This window comes from Mytilus californianus, unplaced genomic scaffold, assembly GCF_021869535.1.
Source record: "Mytilus californianus isolate M0D057914Y unplaced genomic scaffold, xbMytCali1.0.p SCAF_2, whole genome shotgun sequence".
NCBI classification, from domain to species: Eukaryota; Metazoa; Mollusca; class Bivalvia; order Mytilida; family Mytilidae; genus Mytilus; species Mytilus californianus.
Window position 1 is genome coordinate 84347890 of NW_026262668.1, and position 19001 is coordinate 84366890.

At 31.2% G+C, this 19001-nt stretch overlaps 1 protein-coding gene and 1 long non-coding RNA gene across 4 annotated transcripts in view; one reads left to right on the forward strand and one right to left on the reverse strand.

The window, feature by feature from the left end:
- LOC127730333 (uncharacterized) overlaps positions 1 to 5863 on the forward strand; it is an 83333-nt gene extending 77470 nt beyond the window's left edge. Inside the window, exon 2 of the long non-coding RNA XR_007995047.1 lies at positions 4968 to 5863. This is a non-coding gene — a long non-coding RNA (uncharacterized LOC127730333). The remainder of the gene's footprint in view (positions 1 to 4967) is intronic.
- The window catches only part of LOC127730318 (proto-oncogene tyrosine-protein kinase receptor Ret-like), a 118987-nt gene continuing 101945 nt past the window's right edge, over positions 1960 to 19001 (reverse strand). The window contains exons 14-18 of one of the 3 annotated variants that reach the window (XM_052238652.1): positions 13736 to 13890; positions 10047 to 10163; positions 9456 to 9570; positions 8402 to 8495; positions 1960 to 6929 (exon numbers count right to left, since the gene is read on the reverse strand). In XM_052238652.1, the coding sequence (XP_052094612.1) occupies positions 6782 to 6929; positions 8402 to 8495; positions 9456 to 9570; positions 10047 to 10163; positions 13736 to 13890 (629 nt within the window). In that variant the 3' untranslated portion in view covers positions 1960 to 6781. The remainder of the gene's footprint in view (positions 6930 to 8401; positions 8496 to 9455; positions 9571 to 10046; positions 10164 to 13735; positions 13891 to 19001) is intronic. The other 2 variants (XM_052238654.1, XM_052238653.1) reach the window with 2 other exon arrangements.

Consider the following 19001-nt stretch of genomic DNA (forward strand, 5'->3'; position numbering starts at 1 on the left):
TATGAATGCGAACACTGAAAACACAAATAACATAAAATGTTGAATAAATGGAGCAAAATATAATGAATAAATATATCCGAAGCAGATATCAATTAACGTAGTTTATGTATTACTGGAAATTAGTAGGTCAGGGATTTTGTTACCACAAGTTAACTAAAACTTTTACTAAATCATTTCATTGATGCAAATATTTTTTAAGGAAGTTTGGCTGTACCTGTAGAAAACTTGTTAAAATAGGATTACACATCTCTTTTTTTTTTTACGGTGCTGTTGTTTTTTTTAAAGCCCGTTATTTTAGATACGATTCATGTAAACTCATGGATTCTTTGAATAAACTTATTCTCGAAGGATATCAATTTAACACCGTAGTAATTTTTTCTATGTAGTTTACATCGTAACTCACATTGATAAACTAAAACATAACTAAATATATATTCCTATACTAATATGAGTACTCATGGTCCTACATCCTGTCGATATACTGTTTTTTGTTTTTGATATTTTGACATTGCACAAGGTCATCGTTTCTCAGACTGTTGATAACGTCGTTAACCAAATTCGTCCGTTTGTTTTCTACTGATTGATAATTTAGTCTTGGAAAACATGATTTAGTTATTATGAAAATAAGGAGACGTGGTAAGTAAATGGCTTTGGACTTATTTTCAGTAACTGCGAGTACTCCTATATCTATACTGAACCTTTTTTTTTGGAACCAAATGTCTTTATCCCCCCACCTAATTTTCAAATGAAATTTAGAATCAAACAGTCTATTTTAAAAAAGAAATCATGCCCCTCCCAGTTAAATTCCCTGTGCTTAAAGAGATTAAGGATTTTTTTAATAGATATGATCAGAAGTCCATTTCTATTAGCTAGGGTCATAGAATTCAGGTATGCTGGATAAACAAAGGCGTATATAAAAGCTAGAATTTCCAAGGAAAGATAACATGCTTGACTTATTTGTACAACTCTACCTGGGGTTTTATAGAATAGAGAATAATAGACAAAATTGCAGAATGAAGGGCTAAACAAAATAAAGAATAAATGAAGGGTTCCCCAACCAGACCCTCCAACCTACATTAAAATATCTAAAGATCCATTACAGGTATGTATACTTGTTCTGATCATAACATTGCAATCTGTATACTCAAAAGAGCGAAACAACTTCAGCATCAGCATATGATTTATGTATGGAAACATGTTGATGCTACAGAAAATAAAAATCTGAGAGAGAAACGCAATTTCCCATGAAAAGCTCTCATCCGTAAGACTTCTCGAGGGCATTTATTATGCCCATCATCATTTCTTAATATCAAACTGACGTGTTCTACAATATAAGGGCGGCTTTTTTCTCATACACTTCCTCCAAATATACTCATTTGTTCCATGTACGTCCACTCAATATACGCTTTTGTCTCTTGCACATCCACCAAATATACTCATTTGTTCCATGAACATCCACGCAATATACACCTTTGTATCTTGCACGTCCAACAAATATACTCATTTGTTCCATGAACATCTACTTAATATACACTTTTGTATCTTGTACGTCCACCAAATATACTCATTTGTCCCATGAACGTCCAATCAATAAAAACTTTTGTCTCATTAAATCGACCTGAATATACTATTTTACATTTAATCTGGGACTAGTATAATATTCCAAAATTCAATATACACATTATACACATTTGTCTCTTGGATATCCACACAATATACTCTTTTGTATTTTGTATTAGGCTCCCTTTTTGATAACATGTGTGGTCCTGTAACATTACACGATATCAAATTGTCTTTTATACGTGGATGACTTAATAGGAATGATATACGAATCCTAAAATGGATTGCAAAATTGTTTCAACAAATTAAACGAATATTGTGAGGAATGGAACTTAACAGTCAAATCGAATCTTAACAAGACTGAGGCAAAGGTATTTGATAAAATAAAAACGATCCGAAAAGCGGAAAATATAAGTTTATTTTTATATAATGAATAAGTTGAACAATGTACATAATAATACAATAGAAATGATAGAAATAACATTTTAATCATCTGGAACTTTCCCCAGTACTGCAAATGTCTTGTGTAGAGAAGTGTTAAGGCATCATTCTGTATAAAGAAAATGTTGTAGTTTGATGTTTTTTACTATATTTCATCTTCGCCTCGGGTTTAAAATGTTGACATATGTCCAAGTTTTGTCTTACCTTTAAGAAATTTTATAATTCTTATGTTGCTCCAATTATGCTTTATTGTAGTGAGATATGGTCACTTAATTTGGTGAAGAAAGACAAAACACTTGAAGCAAAGTATTTGTCAATGAAATCTGTAAAACTTTAAATCAAATTGGCCCAAAAAAAATCTACTTTCAAAATTGACTTTTTTCAAAGGCAGTAAATAAAACTGTATTGCCTAAACTGGAAATGAAGCCAGGGCCTGTTTGTATACAAGCTCTGAAGTTCTCTGTACAGGAATTTGGCTTCATATTTAAAACTCAAAGGAGTTATTATTATATGATGTTGAACATTAATTGTTCTACTTTAAGGATGTTCGCTACTCTGTTTCAAAATAACAAGCTTTTTTAAAGACTGTTATAAATTGATAGTATATAAATAAAGGAACTGAAAAAGCAGAAAAAATGTAGGGTCCGTGTGCTTGTTTTAGAGATATAAGCCATTGAAATTTTGGCGGGAAATAATTCTCTCTAGACTTTTCTTACATTTAACATTTGCACCCTTTTTCTTTCAAAAATTATGAAAAAATAACAAGGATTTTATAGGATTTTCAAATATGGCTTTTTAAATTATTAGTAATAAGATTATAAAAAGAAAAGTAAGGGTTAGCGGGGAAAATTTTTTAATGACACTACATGGATAAAACCAGAGGATTCCGAATATCTGGCAAAAATTCAAAAACAAGAGGAGCGAACATCCTCAACAAAAAATCTAATTGAAAAATACAACAAATTTTGAAAGAATTGCTCATTTTAACGCAGATGATAATTAAATTGAAAAAAAAATAAGTACGAATTTAAAAGTATTTTTTCTGATTGAACATAGATACAAATATTATGGAAAAAAATGTCAAAACAAGAATAACTTACAGTACGCCAGCGATTGAACGTGGTCAATATAAAATTATAACAGCTTTAGAAGCTAGAGTGTCCCATCAGCGGCACTACGTAACTACGCAACATTCGAAAATATATATCCAGCCTATGTACAATATATATTGTTATAAAAAGTAACAATTTATTACAGATAACGGATCCTGACAAAAACTGCTACAAACTACTTTAAAAATTAGAAAAAAACCAACACAATTGACGACTTAATACTTGCAAAACTGTGTTGCAGTAAATAAGAAATTAAACTAGAGCCTGTGTCGCTCACCTGCATCTTCAACAATGACCACTTTTTGGTAAAAATCATCATTAAGGTGCAATAATGTCATAAAGAGTTAACTTACAATTTAATCATTTTAACGTATTTAAAAATGTTGTCCTGCAGATCATTTTTGCTTTTTAAAGTTTCTATATGTCTGTTATTGTAGTTTTCAAACTAATATGCAAAAACAAGTTAAAAATCATAATTAAGGGCAATAACTCTTATAAGGAGTTGACTGACGATATGGGCCATGTTGACTTATTTGTAGATCCTGTCTTGCTGATTATTTTTGCTATTTAGATTTCTATTTATCTTTATAATAGCTTTCAAATAAAGGGCAAAAATGCAAAATGAATTGGTAAAAATTGTTATTTAAGGTCAACAACTGCTATAAAGTGTCGACCAACCATTTCAGCATTTTTGACTTATTTGTAGTTCTTGTCTTGTTGATAATTTTTGCTATTACAAGTGTCATTCTATCTATCATAATTTTCAAGATAATGGACAAAACCGCAAAAATGATGAAAAATCGTTCTTTAAAGGCAATAACTCCTATAAGAAGTTGACTGATGATGTTGACTTATTTGTAGATCTTGTCTTCTGGATTATTTTTGAATTTTAAAGTTTCTCTACTTTTATTATAATTATTATAAGTTTAAAAAAAAAAGAGGCAAAAATGAAAGAAAAAAAATTGGTAAAATTAATCATTTTAGGGCAATAATTCCTATGTGAAGTCGTCTGACAGTTAAGATATATATACACAGAAGGTAGATCTCAACATTTTGATAATTCATGCTCTATCCGATTTTTACTATCTAAAGCAGTTTGCAAGATAATAGACAAATCTTGCATTTTACCCCTATATTCTATTTTTAGCCATGTTGGCCATGTTGATTGGGAAGCGGGGTCATCTGACACAATTTTTAAACTAAATGTACCAAAGATGATTATGCTTAAGTTTGGTTCCAATTGGCCCAGTAACAGAGGATACGATTTTTGTAACAAAATATTGGACGACGACAGACAACAGACGCCAAGTAGTGAGAAAAGCTCATTTGATCCTTAGGTTCAGTTGAGCTAAAAATTAGACAAAACTAAAAAATATAGAAAACTTAATACTTACTAAATGTTGTTGTTGTTAATATGAAATAAATAAATAATTTAAAAAAAAGCAAAATCAAAAAAATATACACACGTACAAAAACGGAAAAAATATATACATACAAAAAGTCTTTTAAAAAAAACCAATGAAGCAAAAAATCCTTTGTGTTTGTTAATTTCTTTATAAATCAATTCATCTAAGACAAATCTTACCAACTATCTTGCTATACCAAATATGCAAAAAAAAAAACAACCTGAAGAACACTGACGATGTTAGGAAGGGTCCCTGGTGTATTTGTGCCAGGCACAGAAACAAATAATCAATACCGATACAAACGAAGAGATACACAGTTTTTTTATAGAAATTTTGATACAAGGAAATAATTAAGGATATGTTCGAAGTTTCGTTTAAAAAATTGACACAAGCCTTTAATTTGAACAGTAATGTTAATACTTTTTCATTGAAAACCTAGCACAAAAAGATGTATCTAAAAAATTGTGATCTTTGAACAAGAAATAATTTGATACCACAATTCTGTTATTCATTTTTGTCTAAATCAAATTTCGACAACAGGAATCAATCTACAGTAGCATATTATACCTGTTTTCATTGAAATCCTATAACGACAAGATGTTTTTTCTCAAAATTTTTAATTTTGCTACAAAATTATTTTCCCCCAAAAATTAATAGCTAATTTTCACACAAAAAAATAATATTCATTGCTAAAATTAAATTTCATTTTCCATTGTTTTAATATAACATAATAAATTATCATGTAAATTCCTAAATCAAAAGTGAGAAGCAACACATAAAGTTACTCACATTTTCACTATTTCATGTAGCAAAAATAGTTACACTTAATTTAAATTGGTTGTAATTTGATAAGCCCCGAATTACTTTTTGTTTTAATAACACTTCTGTTTTTCAGTTTTCACAATATATATATACTATTCAACCTATGTCAACATTTTTTCAGACAATAATTATTCTATATTTAAATTTCAAAATGTTGGCATAGGTTGAATGAACCATGTGTACACCACTAAATAACTCTAGAATTAAAATGTTTGCTCTGATATTGTTCCTTGTGTAATTTCAATGAGTAACGAAACAAATTTGATTTAATCATTTTTTGTGAAAACAGTGACATATTTAAGAATAATCTATTAAACAAAATAAATGTTAGTACTACTAAAAAAAATATTCAGAGATCTTACTACAGAGTTTAACAGGGCATAGGACATTTGAACGAAAATAAAAAAAAAATGCACATAGGGTCATTTGAGCGTTGAAATCATTGGACATTTAAGCGCCGGAATATTAACTTAACCTGGATTTTCAAATAGGGCGTCTGAGCTAAATTTCCTGTGATACTTCCCCCGTATCTCTGGGCCGGAGTTCTAAAACGTCAAAATATACAAACAATGGACCCGAATCATTTCATTCCCATTATAATGAGCAATTTTATCATAGTAACCCATCATTTTTACTTTTATTGACACCATTGTCAAATTGCAATCTGAGACTTACATCAAAATTCGGAGTTCTAATATTGATGCACCTTATAGCCGAACAGACAAGGATAATGCACAGAATCTCCTGGACTTGCATTCGTGGTACCGCCAGCAGGAAATTACTCTGTTACCCATTTCAAACCCGAACTGATTTGTAAATAATGCCGTTGACGAGTTTTAAGTTATATGACACTGCTTTGTTGTTTTTTTTTTAATTAAAAGATGTTTTAAACTTTATGCGTTATAAACTCCTCATTTTATTAACTAAATCTTGCTTGAAATCGTACTTGCACCTCCCCGTGATGAGCAGTGGTAACAGATTATATCTGGCGAACGGAATTAATTTTTTTTAGCTCAAATATCCTATGTTTATTTTTATTTTCGCTCAAATGTCCTATACTTTGGCGCTCAACCGTTCTTTTTCTATCGCTCAAATGTCCATTGCCGGTTAAACCACGGTTTTTCAAAAGTCAGCTAGAACTGAGACTACTATAGTCTAAGGCTAGAACAACAATTTCATAAAACATGTCCAGAATTTACATGTACGAGGTTAATAATATTAAGGTTCATACTAATATGAACGTTTCATGAAATGAAAGAATTGATTTCCAAATACATCATAAAAGTAAAAATGCAAATTATTCTAAAAGCTGAAAACAAAAGCTGAATTTGAAAATAAAATAAACACATTGCTAAATATAACTGTTTTAATTGTCTGTTCATGGAATCTGTAGTTTGATATCAAGAACTTGATGTACAATTATCCATACGACGAAAATGATCACACCTCGTTTGTTTTGTAGTACATGTAGTAGTCGTCGTCACCAGATTCTTCTGTAAATAGCTTGCTCAACTCTTGCTTGATTTGTTCAAATCCTGAACGTTTACGTGGATCATAGTGCCAACACTTCAGCATGATTTTGTAAAACCTATAAAAAAATATTTCATAATGAAGATGTCTCCGCAGACATATAGTCTCTGGTTTCTCTATTAAACGTATTAAAACAGATTTTACTGCGAATGACAGGTGTTTCAATAGTATATAACCGTCATCAGTTAATATGAGACCGTGTGAGTCCCTCATGGTTAGAAAAGGTCGTCACACACCCCGTAGTACTGAAACCAAAGGTATACAGACAAGAAGACTAAATAGATCAGTATCAAATCAAGCTTTTCTGTAAGATATCTGTAAGATGTAAGGCCGACTTCTCCCCGGAATCTAGTCTGGGACTCTTATACTAACAATATTTTATGTCCCAGATCTAGTTCACACCAGTATACAACATATGTAATGAGTACTTTAAGGTTGTAACAATATAATGGCTTATTTCTAGAAATCTCATCAAGTTTTATACACCCGAAGATAGCCCCAAACCACATATTTCGTCAAGGAGAAGGTATGATAAGGCAACTTTGTTAGCCCCTTTAATTCAAAAATTAAAAGTATTTTAAATCTATCAAATAACATATGTTCATTAGTCTGACATCAATATTTATATCTTTAATTTTGTCTTGCATTATAGCGATAAAAACTCTTATATTTTGTGCAAAACAGTGATAACTGCCAAAAATAGCCTCATTTTGATATCATATCAATTATATTTGGATACAAGCAACATCTCTTTCTATAAAAACATTTTGCTAAACATGTATTTTACAAGGTTGTCAATGTGTGTAAAATATCTGTTTAGGTAAAGCTGGTACTCATATATATTTCGACATGTTTATGAATTTATACTGTGACATCACAAATGATCTTTCTGCACTCAATCTCCAGGTTATATATTAAACTGCCCATTTATCAATAAGATAACCATACTTTTAAAAAACTCGAATAAGTTATCCATTTTTGCAATTTTAGGGCCCAAATTATGGTTCTTATAATACTGCCTTCTTTTGAGTATTTACCCCAAATATTTATAAGAAGGACATCGTTAATTAACCAAAACCTAAATTCTGCTGGAATAAAGCTATGTGTTTCTTAAGTGATACAAATTCATTCATTTTGGTTAGCGATGTTCTACGATGCAAAATTTGACAAATCATGTGTAAACTTTGTAATTTTTTTTGTATAAGCATGATTGCAATAACAACATAATACCAATTCCAAATACCAGTATGTTCGACACCAAAAGGTTGTGAAACTATAAGTCAGCATTAGTATGGTTGTTTTAACCTTAAGATAGTTTTGTGTTAATTATATAATAAATAATACAAATCATGAACTATAAAATATAAATAATAACGTATAATTTCTTCATGCAAACACAGGCTACTACGTGCATTGAAGGTAATTTGTGCATTTTTTCTTATCTGTGCGTCCGTTCGTTCGTCATAAAAGTATGTATAACTTTTTTACAAATTGAATAGAAAATAAAAGATAATACTGTTTTATACATACGCGTCATCACATAGCTCTGGCTTCTTCATTTTAGTGCCACGTTTAATCACACTAGATACGTCTGTGCTTGGTATACCTGGGTATGGTGTTTCACCTTTAGAAATTAAAACATTTTTTTATCACACTGTATATAAAGAATTTGAGTTTAGTGGTATCCATAAACTAAGGCAAAATAGAAAAGAAAATATTAACTATAGAATAGAAATGAATATGGTTTTGCAAAAAAACATAATCAGTGATGTCTGGTATTGTGACATTTTATTAGGGTTTTAGAACTTTTTAAAAGTTACAAACTCTCTTCAATGACACCCGTACATTATGTAGGTAGTTTGTTGCCATGCAAAATTTTTGCTCTACCCAACATACCCACGATTTCACGTGAAAGAGTTGGAAAATTCATCTTCACGGTAACATTAAGACTGACGTTTCTGCACTACAAAGTCTAATCCGAGATAATAAAATCTTATTCATTTATTTAAATAACTTACATAATTTTGAAAGTATTGAAGACTTTTACTAATTTTGCAATTTAAGGGCTCTTATCTTACATATAAAGCGTTGATTTCTTTCCTGATGAAGTTATTGTCATGTAGTGGATGTTAACCACAGTCACTTTATCGTCTCTGAAAACAATCGTTATTAAGGTATATAGGTACATTTTTACTTTTTTTCAGACACAAGTGCCTGTGGTGCTTACACATTTCACCATTCTAATCTAAAACCTATACACTAATCATTATTACAGAGATTTTTTCCATCATAACTTTCTAAATTGCACTGAACTTTTTAAATCAAGCCTAGATACATGCTAGCTACGTCTTCTACATTAAATTTAAATATTGAAGCATCTACTTTAAATGTCTCAATAATATATGTGTTTTCTATAATATTTTTGTGTTTGTTATCACGTATGTTTTTTTTTAAAATAAATAAATACTATTGTACGTTTACCGAGAACAGCCTGAAAAATTAATCTTGTCTTTCATTATAATCGTGTCGGTATTTTTTCTAATCCAAAATTTGAAACTTTAAGAATGAATCTATAAAGTCTTACCAAGAGAAAATATTTCCCACATAACAATACCATATGACCACACGTCACTCAACTCATTTGCATATTTAGTTGTTTTCATACATTCTGGAGCCATCCATTTAATTGGAATTCTCTCCTACAAAAAATTATTGTAAAGCTTTTCATGTATAATAATAAACCATCATCAATGACATATGTATTAGTAATAGAAACTTTATCGGTTCTCTGATAATTTTTTATGTTCTTCTTCGTTGTTTTCTTTCCTTTGGTAACGGTCTCTGTAAAAATTCATTCATTCTTTAGACCAATTATATAGTCACCCGAATCTCGATGAAACCCGTATGTTAACGGACATCCAGTTGTTATTTAGTTTTTTGTGTCGTTTGGTTGTTGTCTCATTAACGAACACACATATACCAACGATCGTCTTTTAAAATTTATTCAATTTGGTAAGGTTGTTTATTCAATACCCTCCCCCCCCCACCACCGCAACAAAAAAAAAAAAGAAAAAAAAGAGGTTATTTATGCTTTCTTTGAAAGGTTGAATTTTCAGCTAACTTAGTTGGCAACTACGACATCTGAAATATCTCTACTCATCTAAATGATATTTACAGATTTTTTAGTGTCTCCTGTTTGAGTTGCTTCCGGATCAGGGCCGAATCCTGTGATTTTTGGAACATACTGATCGTTGAGTAACACATTTCGTGCTGCTAACCGCCTGTGTACCACCTAAAACAATAATAATTTCGTGTTTCATAAGAATAAAGAAACGTAAGCCACTTGTTATAAAGTTATAAAAGAGGTAGGACATAATTCCCTTGAATTTATTTCACACCAAGGCCATTCTCTGAAAGTCCTCGAATCTTTACTAAAATTAACAGAATTATAGAATGATACGCGTATTTAATTGTTAAAATAACATTTAGGCGTATTTCCGAGTTTGTGAAATAGTTATAAATGACTAAAGGTAGCTCAAAATTGAAATTTTAAAACATTTTGGCAAGAATAATGAAATCAGAGATCTATATTTTGATTAGATTGAACTAAAATTAAATTGGAAGCAACTATATGTATATTTTGTTTTTGCGATATAAATTGATTCATTCTGGTAAATGATTGTCCTTTCAATGCAAAATTTTTACAAAAATGTGTTAAATTTGCCTTAGAATTGCACAACATAGCAATATGTAGTGCTGAATAACATTTGTATCAAGTAGTATATGTCTAATCGTCAACATCTTTTTTTAAGTATATCATATAGGCTTCTTAATATTCGAATTCCATATACAACAAGTATGTGTGGTACAATGCATGATTGCCATTGAGAAAATTATCCACAAGAGTAGAAACATCATGGATTTAAGAACGGCCTTCAACAATGAGTAAAACCCAGTTGGTTTTTAACAATTTTCTAATTTTTTCGAGTGTAACTAAAACAATCGAAATATGCCCTACATCTCACACAAAGGGAAAAGCAGGTAATATTTTGATGACCAGCATCATGTACTACCTACATGGAACCATGTTAAAGAACAAGTTTTGTCAAAAATAAAATCAATATTATTGAGTCCTTGACATCATTATCTTTTATTAAGTCTCCCAAACGAAGTTTGGGAAGACTTATTGTTTTTGCTCAGTTCTTATTATTATTATTCTTCTTCTTCTTCTTCTTCCTCTTCCGCCGCTTTTAAATTTGAACTTGTCCGCACCCGTTCTCCAAAACCGCTTGTCAGATTAACTTAGGGTTTCACAATATGTTAGACTAACATGTCTAGTGGTGCAATCAGGGTTTTGTTTGTGCAATGGGGTTTATAAAGGGGTACTTTGAGGGTCAAAAAGAAAAGAGGGTTTTACTATAGAACCCTATGGGATTTTATTTTTTTTAATTTTCAAATGATTACAAATTGAAAACCGTTTGTGATAGACACAATCTTTTTAATTGAAAATGTTCTAAATGATAAAGCCCATTAAATGATATACAGGGTTAGTCCCCAGGGGTCACCCCCACCCCCTGCCATTTAAGAAAGTTCTAATACCTTGTGAGTGGTCGAGATCCCCACCCCTAAACCATATATATTTTGGTTTGTCATGCTAAGATGGTTTGAATGATATACAGGGTTAGTCCCCAAGGGTCATCCCGACCCCCTGCCATTTGAGAAAGTTCTAATAGCTTGTAAATGGTCGAAATCCCCACACCTAAACCATATATATTCTGGTTTGTCATGATAAAGCACATCAAATGTAATACAGGGTTAGTCCCCAGGGGTCACTCCCACCCCATGCCATTCAAGAAAGTTCTAATATCTTCTAAGTGGTCAAGATCCCCACCCCTAAACCATATATATTTTGGTTTGTCATGCTAAGATGGTTTGAATGATATACAGGGTTAGTCCCCAGGGGTCATCCCGACCCCCTGCCATTTGAGAAAGTTCTAATATCTTGTAAATGGTCGAGATCCCCACCCCTAAACCATATATATTCTGGTTTGTCATGATAAGGCACATCAAATGAAATACAGGGTTAGTCCCCAGGGGTCACCCCACCCCATGCCATTTAAGAAAGTTCTTATATTTTATAAGTGGTCAAGATCCCCACCCCTAAACCATATATATTCTGGTTTGTCATGCTAAGATGGTTTGATTGATATACAGGGTTAGTACCCAGGGGTCATCCCGACCCCCTGCCATTTGAGAAAGTTCTAATATCTTGTAAATGGTCGAGATCCCCACCCCTAAACCATATATATTCTGGTTTGTCATGATAAGGCACATCAAATGAAATACAGGGTTAGTCCCCAGGGGTCACCCCACCCCCTGCCATTTAGGAAGGTTCTAATATCTTGTAAGTGGTCAAGATCCCCACGCCTAAACCATATATATTCTGATTTGTCATGCGAAGATTGTTTTAAAGATATACAGGGTTAGTCCCCAGGGGTCATCCCGACCCCCTGCCATTTGAGAAAGTTCTAATATCTTGTAAATGGTCGAGATCCCCACCCCTAAACCATATATATTCTGGTTTGTCATGATAAAGCACATCAAATGAAATACATGTTTAGTCCCCAGGGGTCACCCCACCCCCTGCCATTTAAGAAAGTTCTAATATCTTGTAAGTGGTCAAGATCCCCACCCCTAAACCATATATATTCCTATTTGTCATGTCTCGAACATTTGAATGACGTATACGGTCAGTCCCCAGGGGTTCCCCTCACCCCCAATGTTCTAATATCTTGTAAATGGTTGAGATCCCCACCCCTAAACCATATATATTCCTGTTCGTCATGTAACGAACATTTGAATGACGTATAGGGTCAGTCCCCAGGGGTTCCCCCACCCCCAATGTTCTAGTATCTTGTAAATGGTCGAGATCCCCACCCTTAAACCATATATATTCTGGTTTGTCATGCCAAGATGATTTGAATGATATACAAGGTTAGTCCCCAGGCATCACTAATGCATTTTACTTTACTGGACCAAATCAATTTTCACTGGACGTTGCCCAATGTCAGGCGACCCTGGGAATTACGAATTATGGGAGCTTCGTTTGGGAGACTTCGTAACAGCATCCTGTTACAATCATTTCTTGTTCATATAAGTACTGTAAAAAAAAGTAGGATGCAGAGTTTAACAATTTTTAAAGTACAAGCGATACGAATCCCAAAAAAGGTAATTTGCTAACTTCTACGTCATTTGATCTCTGGTGAAGAGTGGTCTCATTGGCAAACATACCACATCTTCTTATTTTTATAACACAATTTAAAGAAAAAAGTTTCTCCATCTTTTACCTGAAATGTTAAATGAAACACATCATGATGTTTTTGTTTACTCTTATGAATAATTAAAAGTCAAAACTACAAACAAAATAGACTCATTTGACTCAATTATATTTATTATTTAATTTGACTGTACATAATACCACAATGCACTAGATATATAAATATTCAAAAACACACATACAAACTTGTATACATATGCAAAAATTGGAAGATAGAATGAATATTTTCCGTCAAAATCTACTTACCTCTATTAAAGTGTAATTATATTGTCTTCATCGCTGCGCCATTGCATATAAAGTCAAGAAGACAATACTTTATAAAAGATTATACATAAAGAACCATTGATAATTTAACACTTGTCCCGTTTAAATAGCCAAGTTTTCATATCTGTTATACCATCGAAGTATTATATTGACTTATACTTCCATGGTTTTACTAATCCAACCGAATGGAAGGTGTTAGTTTTGTAGTTAACCATTAAGTTGAAAACAAATATTTTCTTAACGATCTGCAAGATATGCTTTACCTGCTTAGAAGATAAATAATCCATTCCTTCACAAATACCAAGTGTCATTCGGAACAATCTTTCCTCTAATTCCACCGTAACGTTTGATCTGACGGATTCTAGAAAATCCTTCAGAACTCCTTTAGAACAATATTCTAAAATCATGATGGGACCACCTACAAAACAGAATTTGTGTCAAGTTTCACATTTTGATCTAGCTGCTTCTCTAAAGTTTGTCTGTAGTGCAATGGTTGGCTTCTTTGTGAAATGCATAACACTGTCACAAGAACTAGCTTATTTGGATAATTACTGAACATTCTCATCATTTACAGACTCAGTAACCAAAGCTTTACTCGGATGTATTTTTTCCAGTTTCAATACCTTCTTTTTGGAAGTTTTAGATTTTCACATAAATGCTCCGGCGAATTTCTTCTATTCAAACTAAATTTCCTTTACTTATGCATGTACGTATAATTACACAGACTAACCAAACAAAAACAAGTCGATGTAACTCACAGTCTTCCAATATTAATCATGTGTCATTATAATTTTTCTTAACTTATACATTTTTATAACGAAGTGACTTTCATTTTGTTACAAAAGATTCATTTTGGATATGTAAATTTTGATTGGTGATACGAATGCAACACAAAATCTCGTATTGTTGCAAATTGTTTGACATTGTTCAAAGTTGATCACTGCATGCCAATCTGTGTTTTTGGTCTAAATTTGACAATCACACATGGTTCACCAAATCTGACTCTTTATTAAATGCATAGTAATGATTTTTATGTAGTTTGTGCTGACATTGTCTCCCTAAGAACTTTATATGAACTATCAAAATGCATAATCAAAAATTTCAATCCTCCAAAACCAATCCTTTAAGTCTTTTAAAAAATCTATATATATGTTATGTTGGCACATTGCTTAATTCATTTGCATTTATGTAAAATAATATGATCGTAAGGTCATTGACCTGGTGTTGTGTAACTCAGACATATTACGTCCCATGGTGTAATCATTTATATTCAAGATAGAATTATGGGTGATTAAATGCATCATGATATAACGCTGGAAAACCGTAAATGAACAGTATGATGTTTTCTACAATGTACATGTAGATGATTGATGATTTTGTGGATAACAGTCGGTGATCGTATGATTCCTTCATTTCAGTTGAGCAGACATTTTATCTGGTAACAACATACTTTGAATTTTTAATATGGAGCTGTTGAGAAGTGAGAACTGAAGTTTTAAATACATTTTTCACCTTTTTTATATCACTAGTCCGAGATTGGTCTGACGGTCACAGAAAGTCATATACAAGACCGTCCAACGTCATAGCAATTTCGAGCTACGTATATATACACTGTACAAATGTGCATGTATTTTCAATAATTTTTAGGTTTATTGCATTATCTTTACGAACCTATAAAGTATAAGTTAAAGATGACAAAATTTCACTCAAATCTAAATCTATGGCATCGATCATCTATTTACAGTAACTTTGTCCTAATGCCTCGAGAACATTGAGTCCTACTCCAGATAGTTCAAACATAGCCAGTTGCATTCGATTTACAGATATATTTCTAAGCATGTTATCGTTTCCTCTCGAAGGTTTGATTGTAATTGTATACGTAAGCCAATCAGTATTCCCCCATCAATAAAAATTGAAATGTAACCAATAAAAAAAAGGAGTGTTAAATCACACTAATTAATTAAACATGATTATTATGTTTGATTTTAATGTCCCTTAATATTTTCTTTGTTTATTAGTTAAGCCCTTAAAAAGTGCTGCATGGAGAGTACATTAAGAAAGGTTATACCAAAAAACGCATGTCGTATGCACCTCAATCGATATCATACCTGTTTGTTTATATAATTTTATTATGTCTATACTCACGAATATCATCGTTAACAGATCCAATAAAATCCAAGATATTTTTGTGATGTCCAATTTTTGTCCCATAAAAATTGATCTTTCCTTTCATCTTTATGACGTTATCTTCATTCTGATCATCTTCAAACAGAGAAATAAACGTGCAACTAAGTCTAATGTTTCAACATAAAACAATATTCTTCTATTCAAACATTCAATAACGACAGGACTTGCTTCGTTGTACAAATATTTTGGTCATTTGTTATATATAAATCTAAAAATTTATTTCATTAAGCAAAACAACATTATTTCATTTACACTGTTATTTTAAATGATACATTCAAACGAGACCATCATTTCGGCTATGAAATGTCGCGATACACTATTGTGCAATCTTTGGGATAGGAAACTTAAAAAAAAGACGAAGCAGTGTTAAATTCAAATAAACTATAAACTAACACTTAACAATTAACATTAATCGTTTTTGTTATTTGAAAGATGTGTGTTGCTGGTGGATCTTTTATAGGTTCTTTTTAATTCATTTAGATTTATTAAACGTATGATGACACTTGTCAATAATCTATTGACAAAGACTTATGTGTTGCCTTCTAAATAAAGGCAACAGTAGTATACCGCTGTTCAATAATCATAAATCGATTAAGCGAAAACAAATCCGGGTCACAAATTTTACCAAAACCGAGGGAAACACATACAACTATAAGAGGAATTTTAAAACAACGGAACAACAGAAACACTGAACTGCTACAAAAGCAAACGCCAACATACATAGAAACGGACTATGTCTTCTAAATAAATGGTCTGTGGTGTCATTTGAATGGTGTCATTTCTTTCTCTTGAATGGTTATGTATTTTTCAATATGGAAGATTTTCATTTATATAATTAACACAATACGTTATCATCAAGAAATTTTCTACTTCAACGATACCTTTTAAAGTTTTTGCTACAACTTTTCTGACTTCCAGGTGGTTAAAGTATTGAGCCAAATAAATTAAAGCGAATCGTCCACGTGCAAGTTCTGTTTCTAAAGATAAATCTTGTCTTGAGATCGTCCACGTATCTTGGCCTTGTGTTTCCATTGCACCGTAAAAATATATATCATCATCGTTATTCGACCTGTTCTAATAAAAAGTTGAAACAGAAATTAAAGTTGGGTTTATTATGTTCTAGTTACACTCCTTATAATTTATTGTACATCTTGGCTCTGTTCTAATAAAAAGTTGAAACAGAAATTAAAGTTGGGTTTATTATGGTCTAGTTACACTCCTTATAATTTATTGTACATCTGGGCTCTGTTCTAATAAAAAGTTGAAACAGAAATTAAAGTTTGGTTTATTATGTTCTAGTTACACTCCTTATAATTTATTGTACATCTGGGCTCTGTTCTAATAAAAAGTTGAAACAGAAATTAAAGTTTGGTTTATTATGTTCTAGTTACACTCCTTATAATTTATTGTACATCTGGGCTCTGTTCTAATAAAAAGTTGAAACAGAAAATAAAGTTGGGTTTATTATGTTCTAGTTACACTCCTTATAATTTATTGTACATCTGGCTCTGTTCTAATAAAAAGTTCAAACAGAAATTAAAGTTTGGTTTATTATGTTCTAGTTACACTCCTTATAATTTATTGTACATCTGGGCTCTGTTCTAATAAAAAGTTGAAACAGAAATTAAAGTTTGGTTTATTATGTTCTAGTTACACTCCTTATAATTTATTGTACATCTGGGCTCTGTTCTAATAAAAAGTTGAAACAGAAATTAAAGTTGGGTTTATTATGGTCTAGTTACTATCCTTATAATTTATTGTACATCTAGGCTCTGTTCTAATAAAAAGTTGAAACAGAAATTAAAGTTGGGTTTATTATGGTCTAGTTACACTCCTTATAATTTATTGTACATCTTGGCTCTGTTCTAATAAAAAGTTGAAACAGAAATTAAAGTTGGGTTTATTATGGTCTAGTTACACTCCTTATAATTTATTGTACATCTGGGCTCTGTTCTAATAAAAAGTTGAAACAGAAATTAAAGTTTGGTTTATTATGTTCTAGTTACACTCCTTATAATTTATTGTACATCTGGGCTCTGTTCTAATAAAAAGTTGAAACAGAAATTAAAGTTTGGTTTATTATGTTCTAGTTACACTCCTTATAATTTATTGTACATCTGGGCTCTGTTCTAATAAAAAGTTGAAACAGAAATTAAAGTTGGGTTTATTATGTTCTAGTTACACTCCTTATAATTTATTGTACATCTGGCTCTGTTCTAATAAAAAGTTGAAACAGAAATTAAAGTTTGGTTTATTATGTTCTAGTTACACTCCTTATAATTTATTGTACATCTGGGCTCTGTTCTAATAAAAAGTTGAAACAGAAATTAAAGTTTGGTTTATTATGTTCTAGTTACACTCCTTATAATTTATTGTACATCTGGGCTCTGTTCTAATAAAAAGTTGAAACAGAAATTAAAGTTGGGTTTGTTATGGTCTAGTTACTATCCTTATAATTTATTGTACATCTAGGCTCTGTTCTAATAAAAAGTTGAAACAGAAATTAAAGTTGGGTTTATTATGGTCTAGTTACACTCCTTATAATTTATTGTACATCTGGGCTCTGTTCTAATAAAAAGTTGAAACAGAAATTAAAGTTGGGTTTATTATGTTCTAGTTACACTCCTTATAATTTATTGTACATCTAGGCTCTGTTCTAATAAAAAGTTGAAACAGAAATTAAAGTTTGGTTTATTATGTTCTAGTTACACTCCTTATAATTTATTGTACATCTGGGCTCTGTTCTAATAAAAAGTTGAAACAGAAATTAAAGTTGGGTCTATTATGTTCTAGTTACACTCCTTATAATTTATTGTACATCTGGGCTCTGTTCTAATAAAAAGTTGAAACAGAAATTAAAGTTGGGTTTATTATGGTCTAGTTACTATCCTTATAATTTATTGTACATCTAGGCTCTGTTCTAATAAAAAGTTGAAACAGAAATTAAAGTTGGGTTTATTATGTTCTAGTTACACTCCATATGATTTATTGTACATCTGGGCTCTGTTCTAATAAAAAGTTGAAACAGAAATTAAAGTTGGGTTTATTATGTTCTAGTTACACTCCATATAATTTATTGTACATCTGGGCTCTGTTCTAATAAAAAGTTGAAACAAAAATTAAAGTTGGGTTTATTATGTTCTAGTTACACTCCTTATAATTTATTGAACTTTAAAGTATTAGCCTTCATAATGGTTTTGAATTTAATTTTTTTTTGTAAATTGTCATTCCTCATTCTTCTGATTTTCAATGTTTATTTTTATATCTAAAAATATTTAAATTTTTAGAAAGTCCAGAAATCTTTACTAAAATTCATAAATTATCCTCAGATTCATTCCTCGG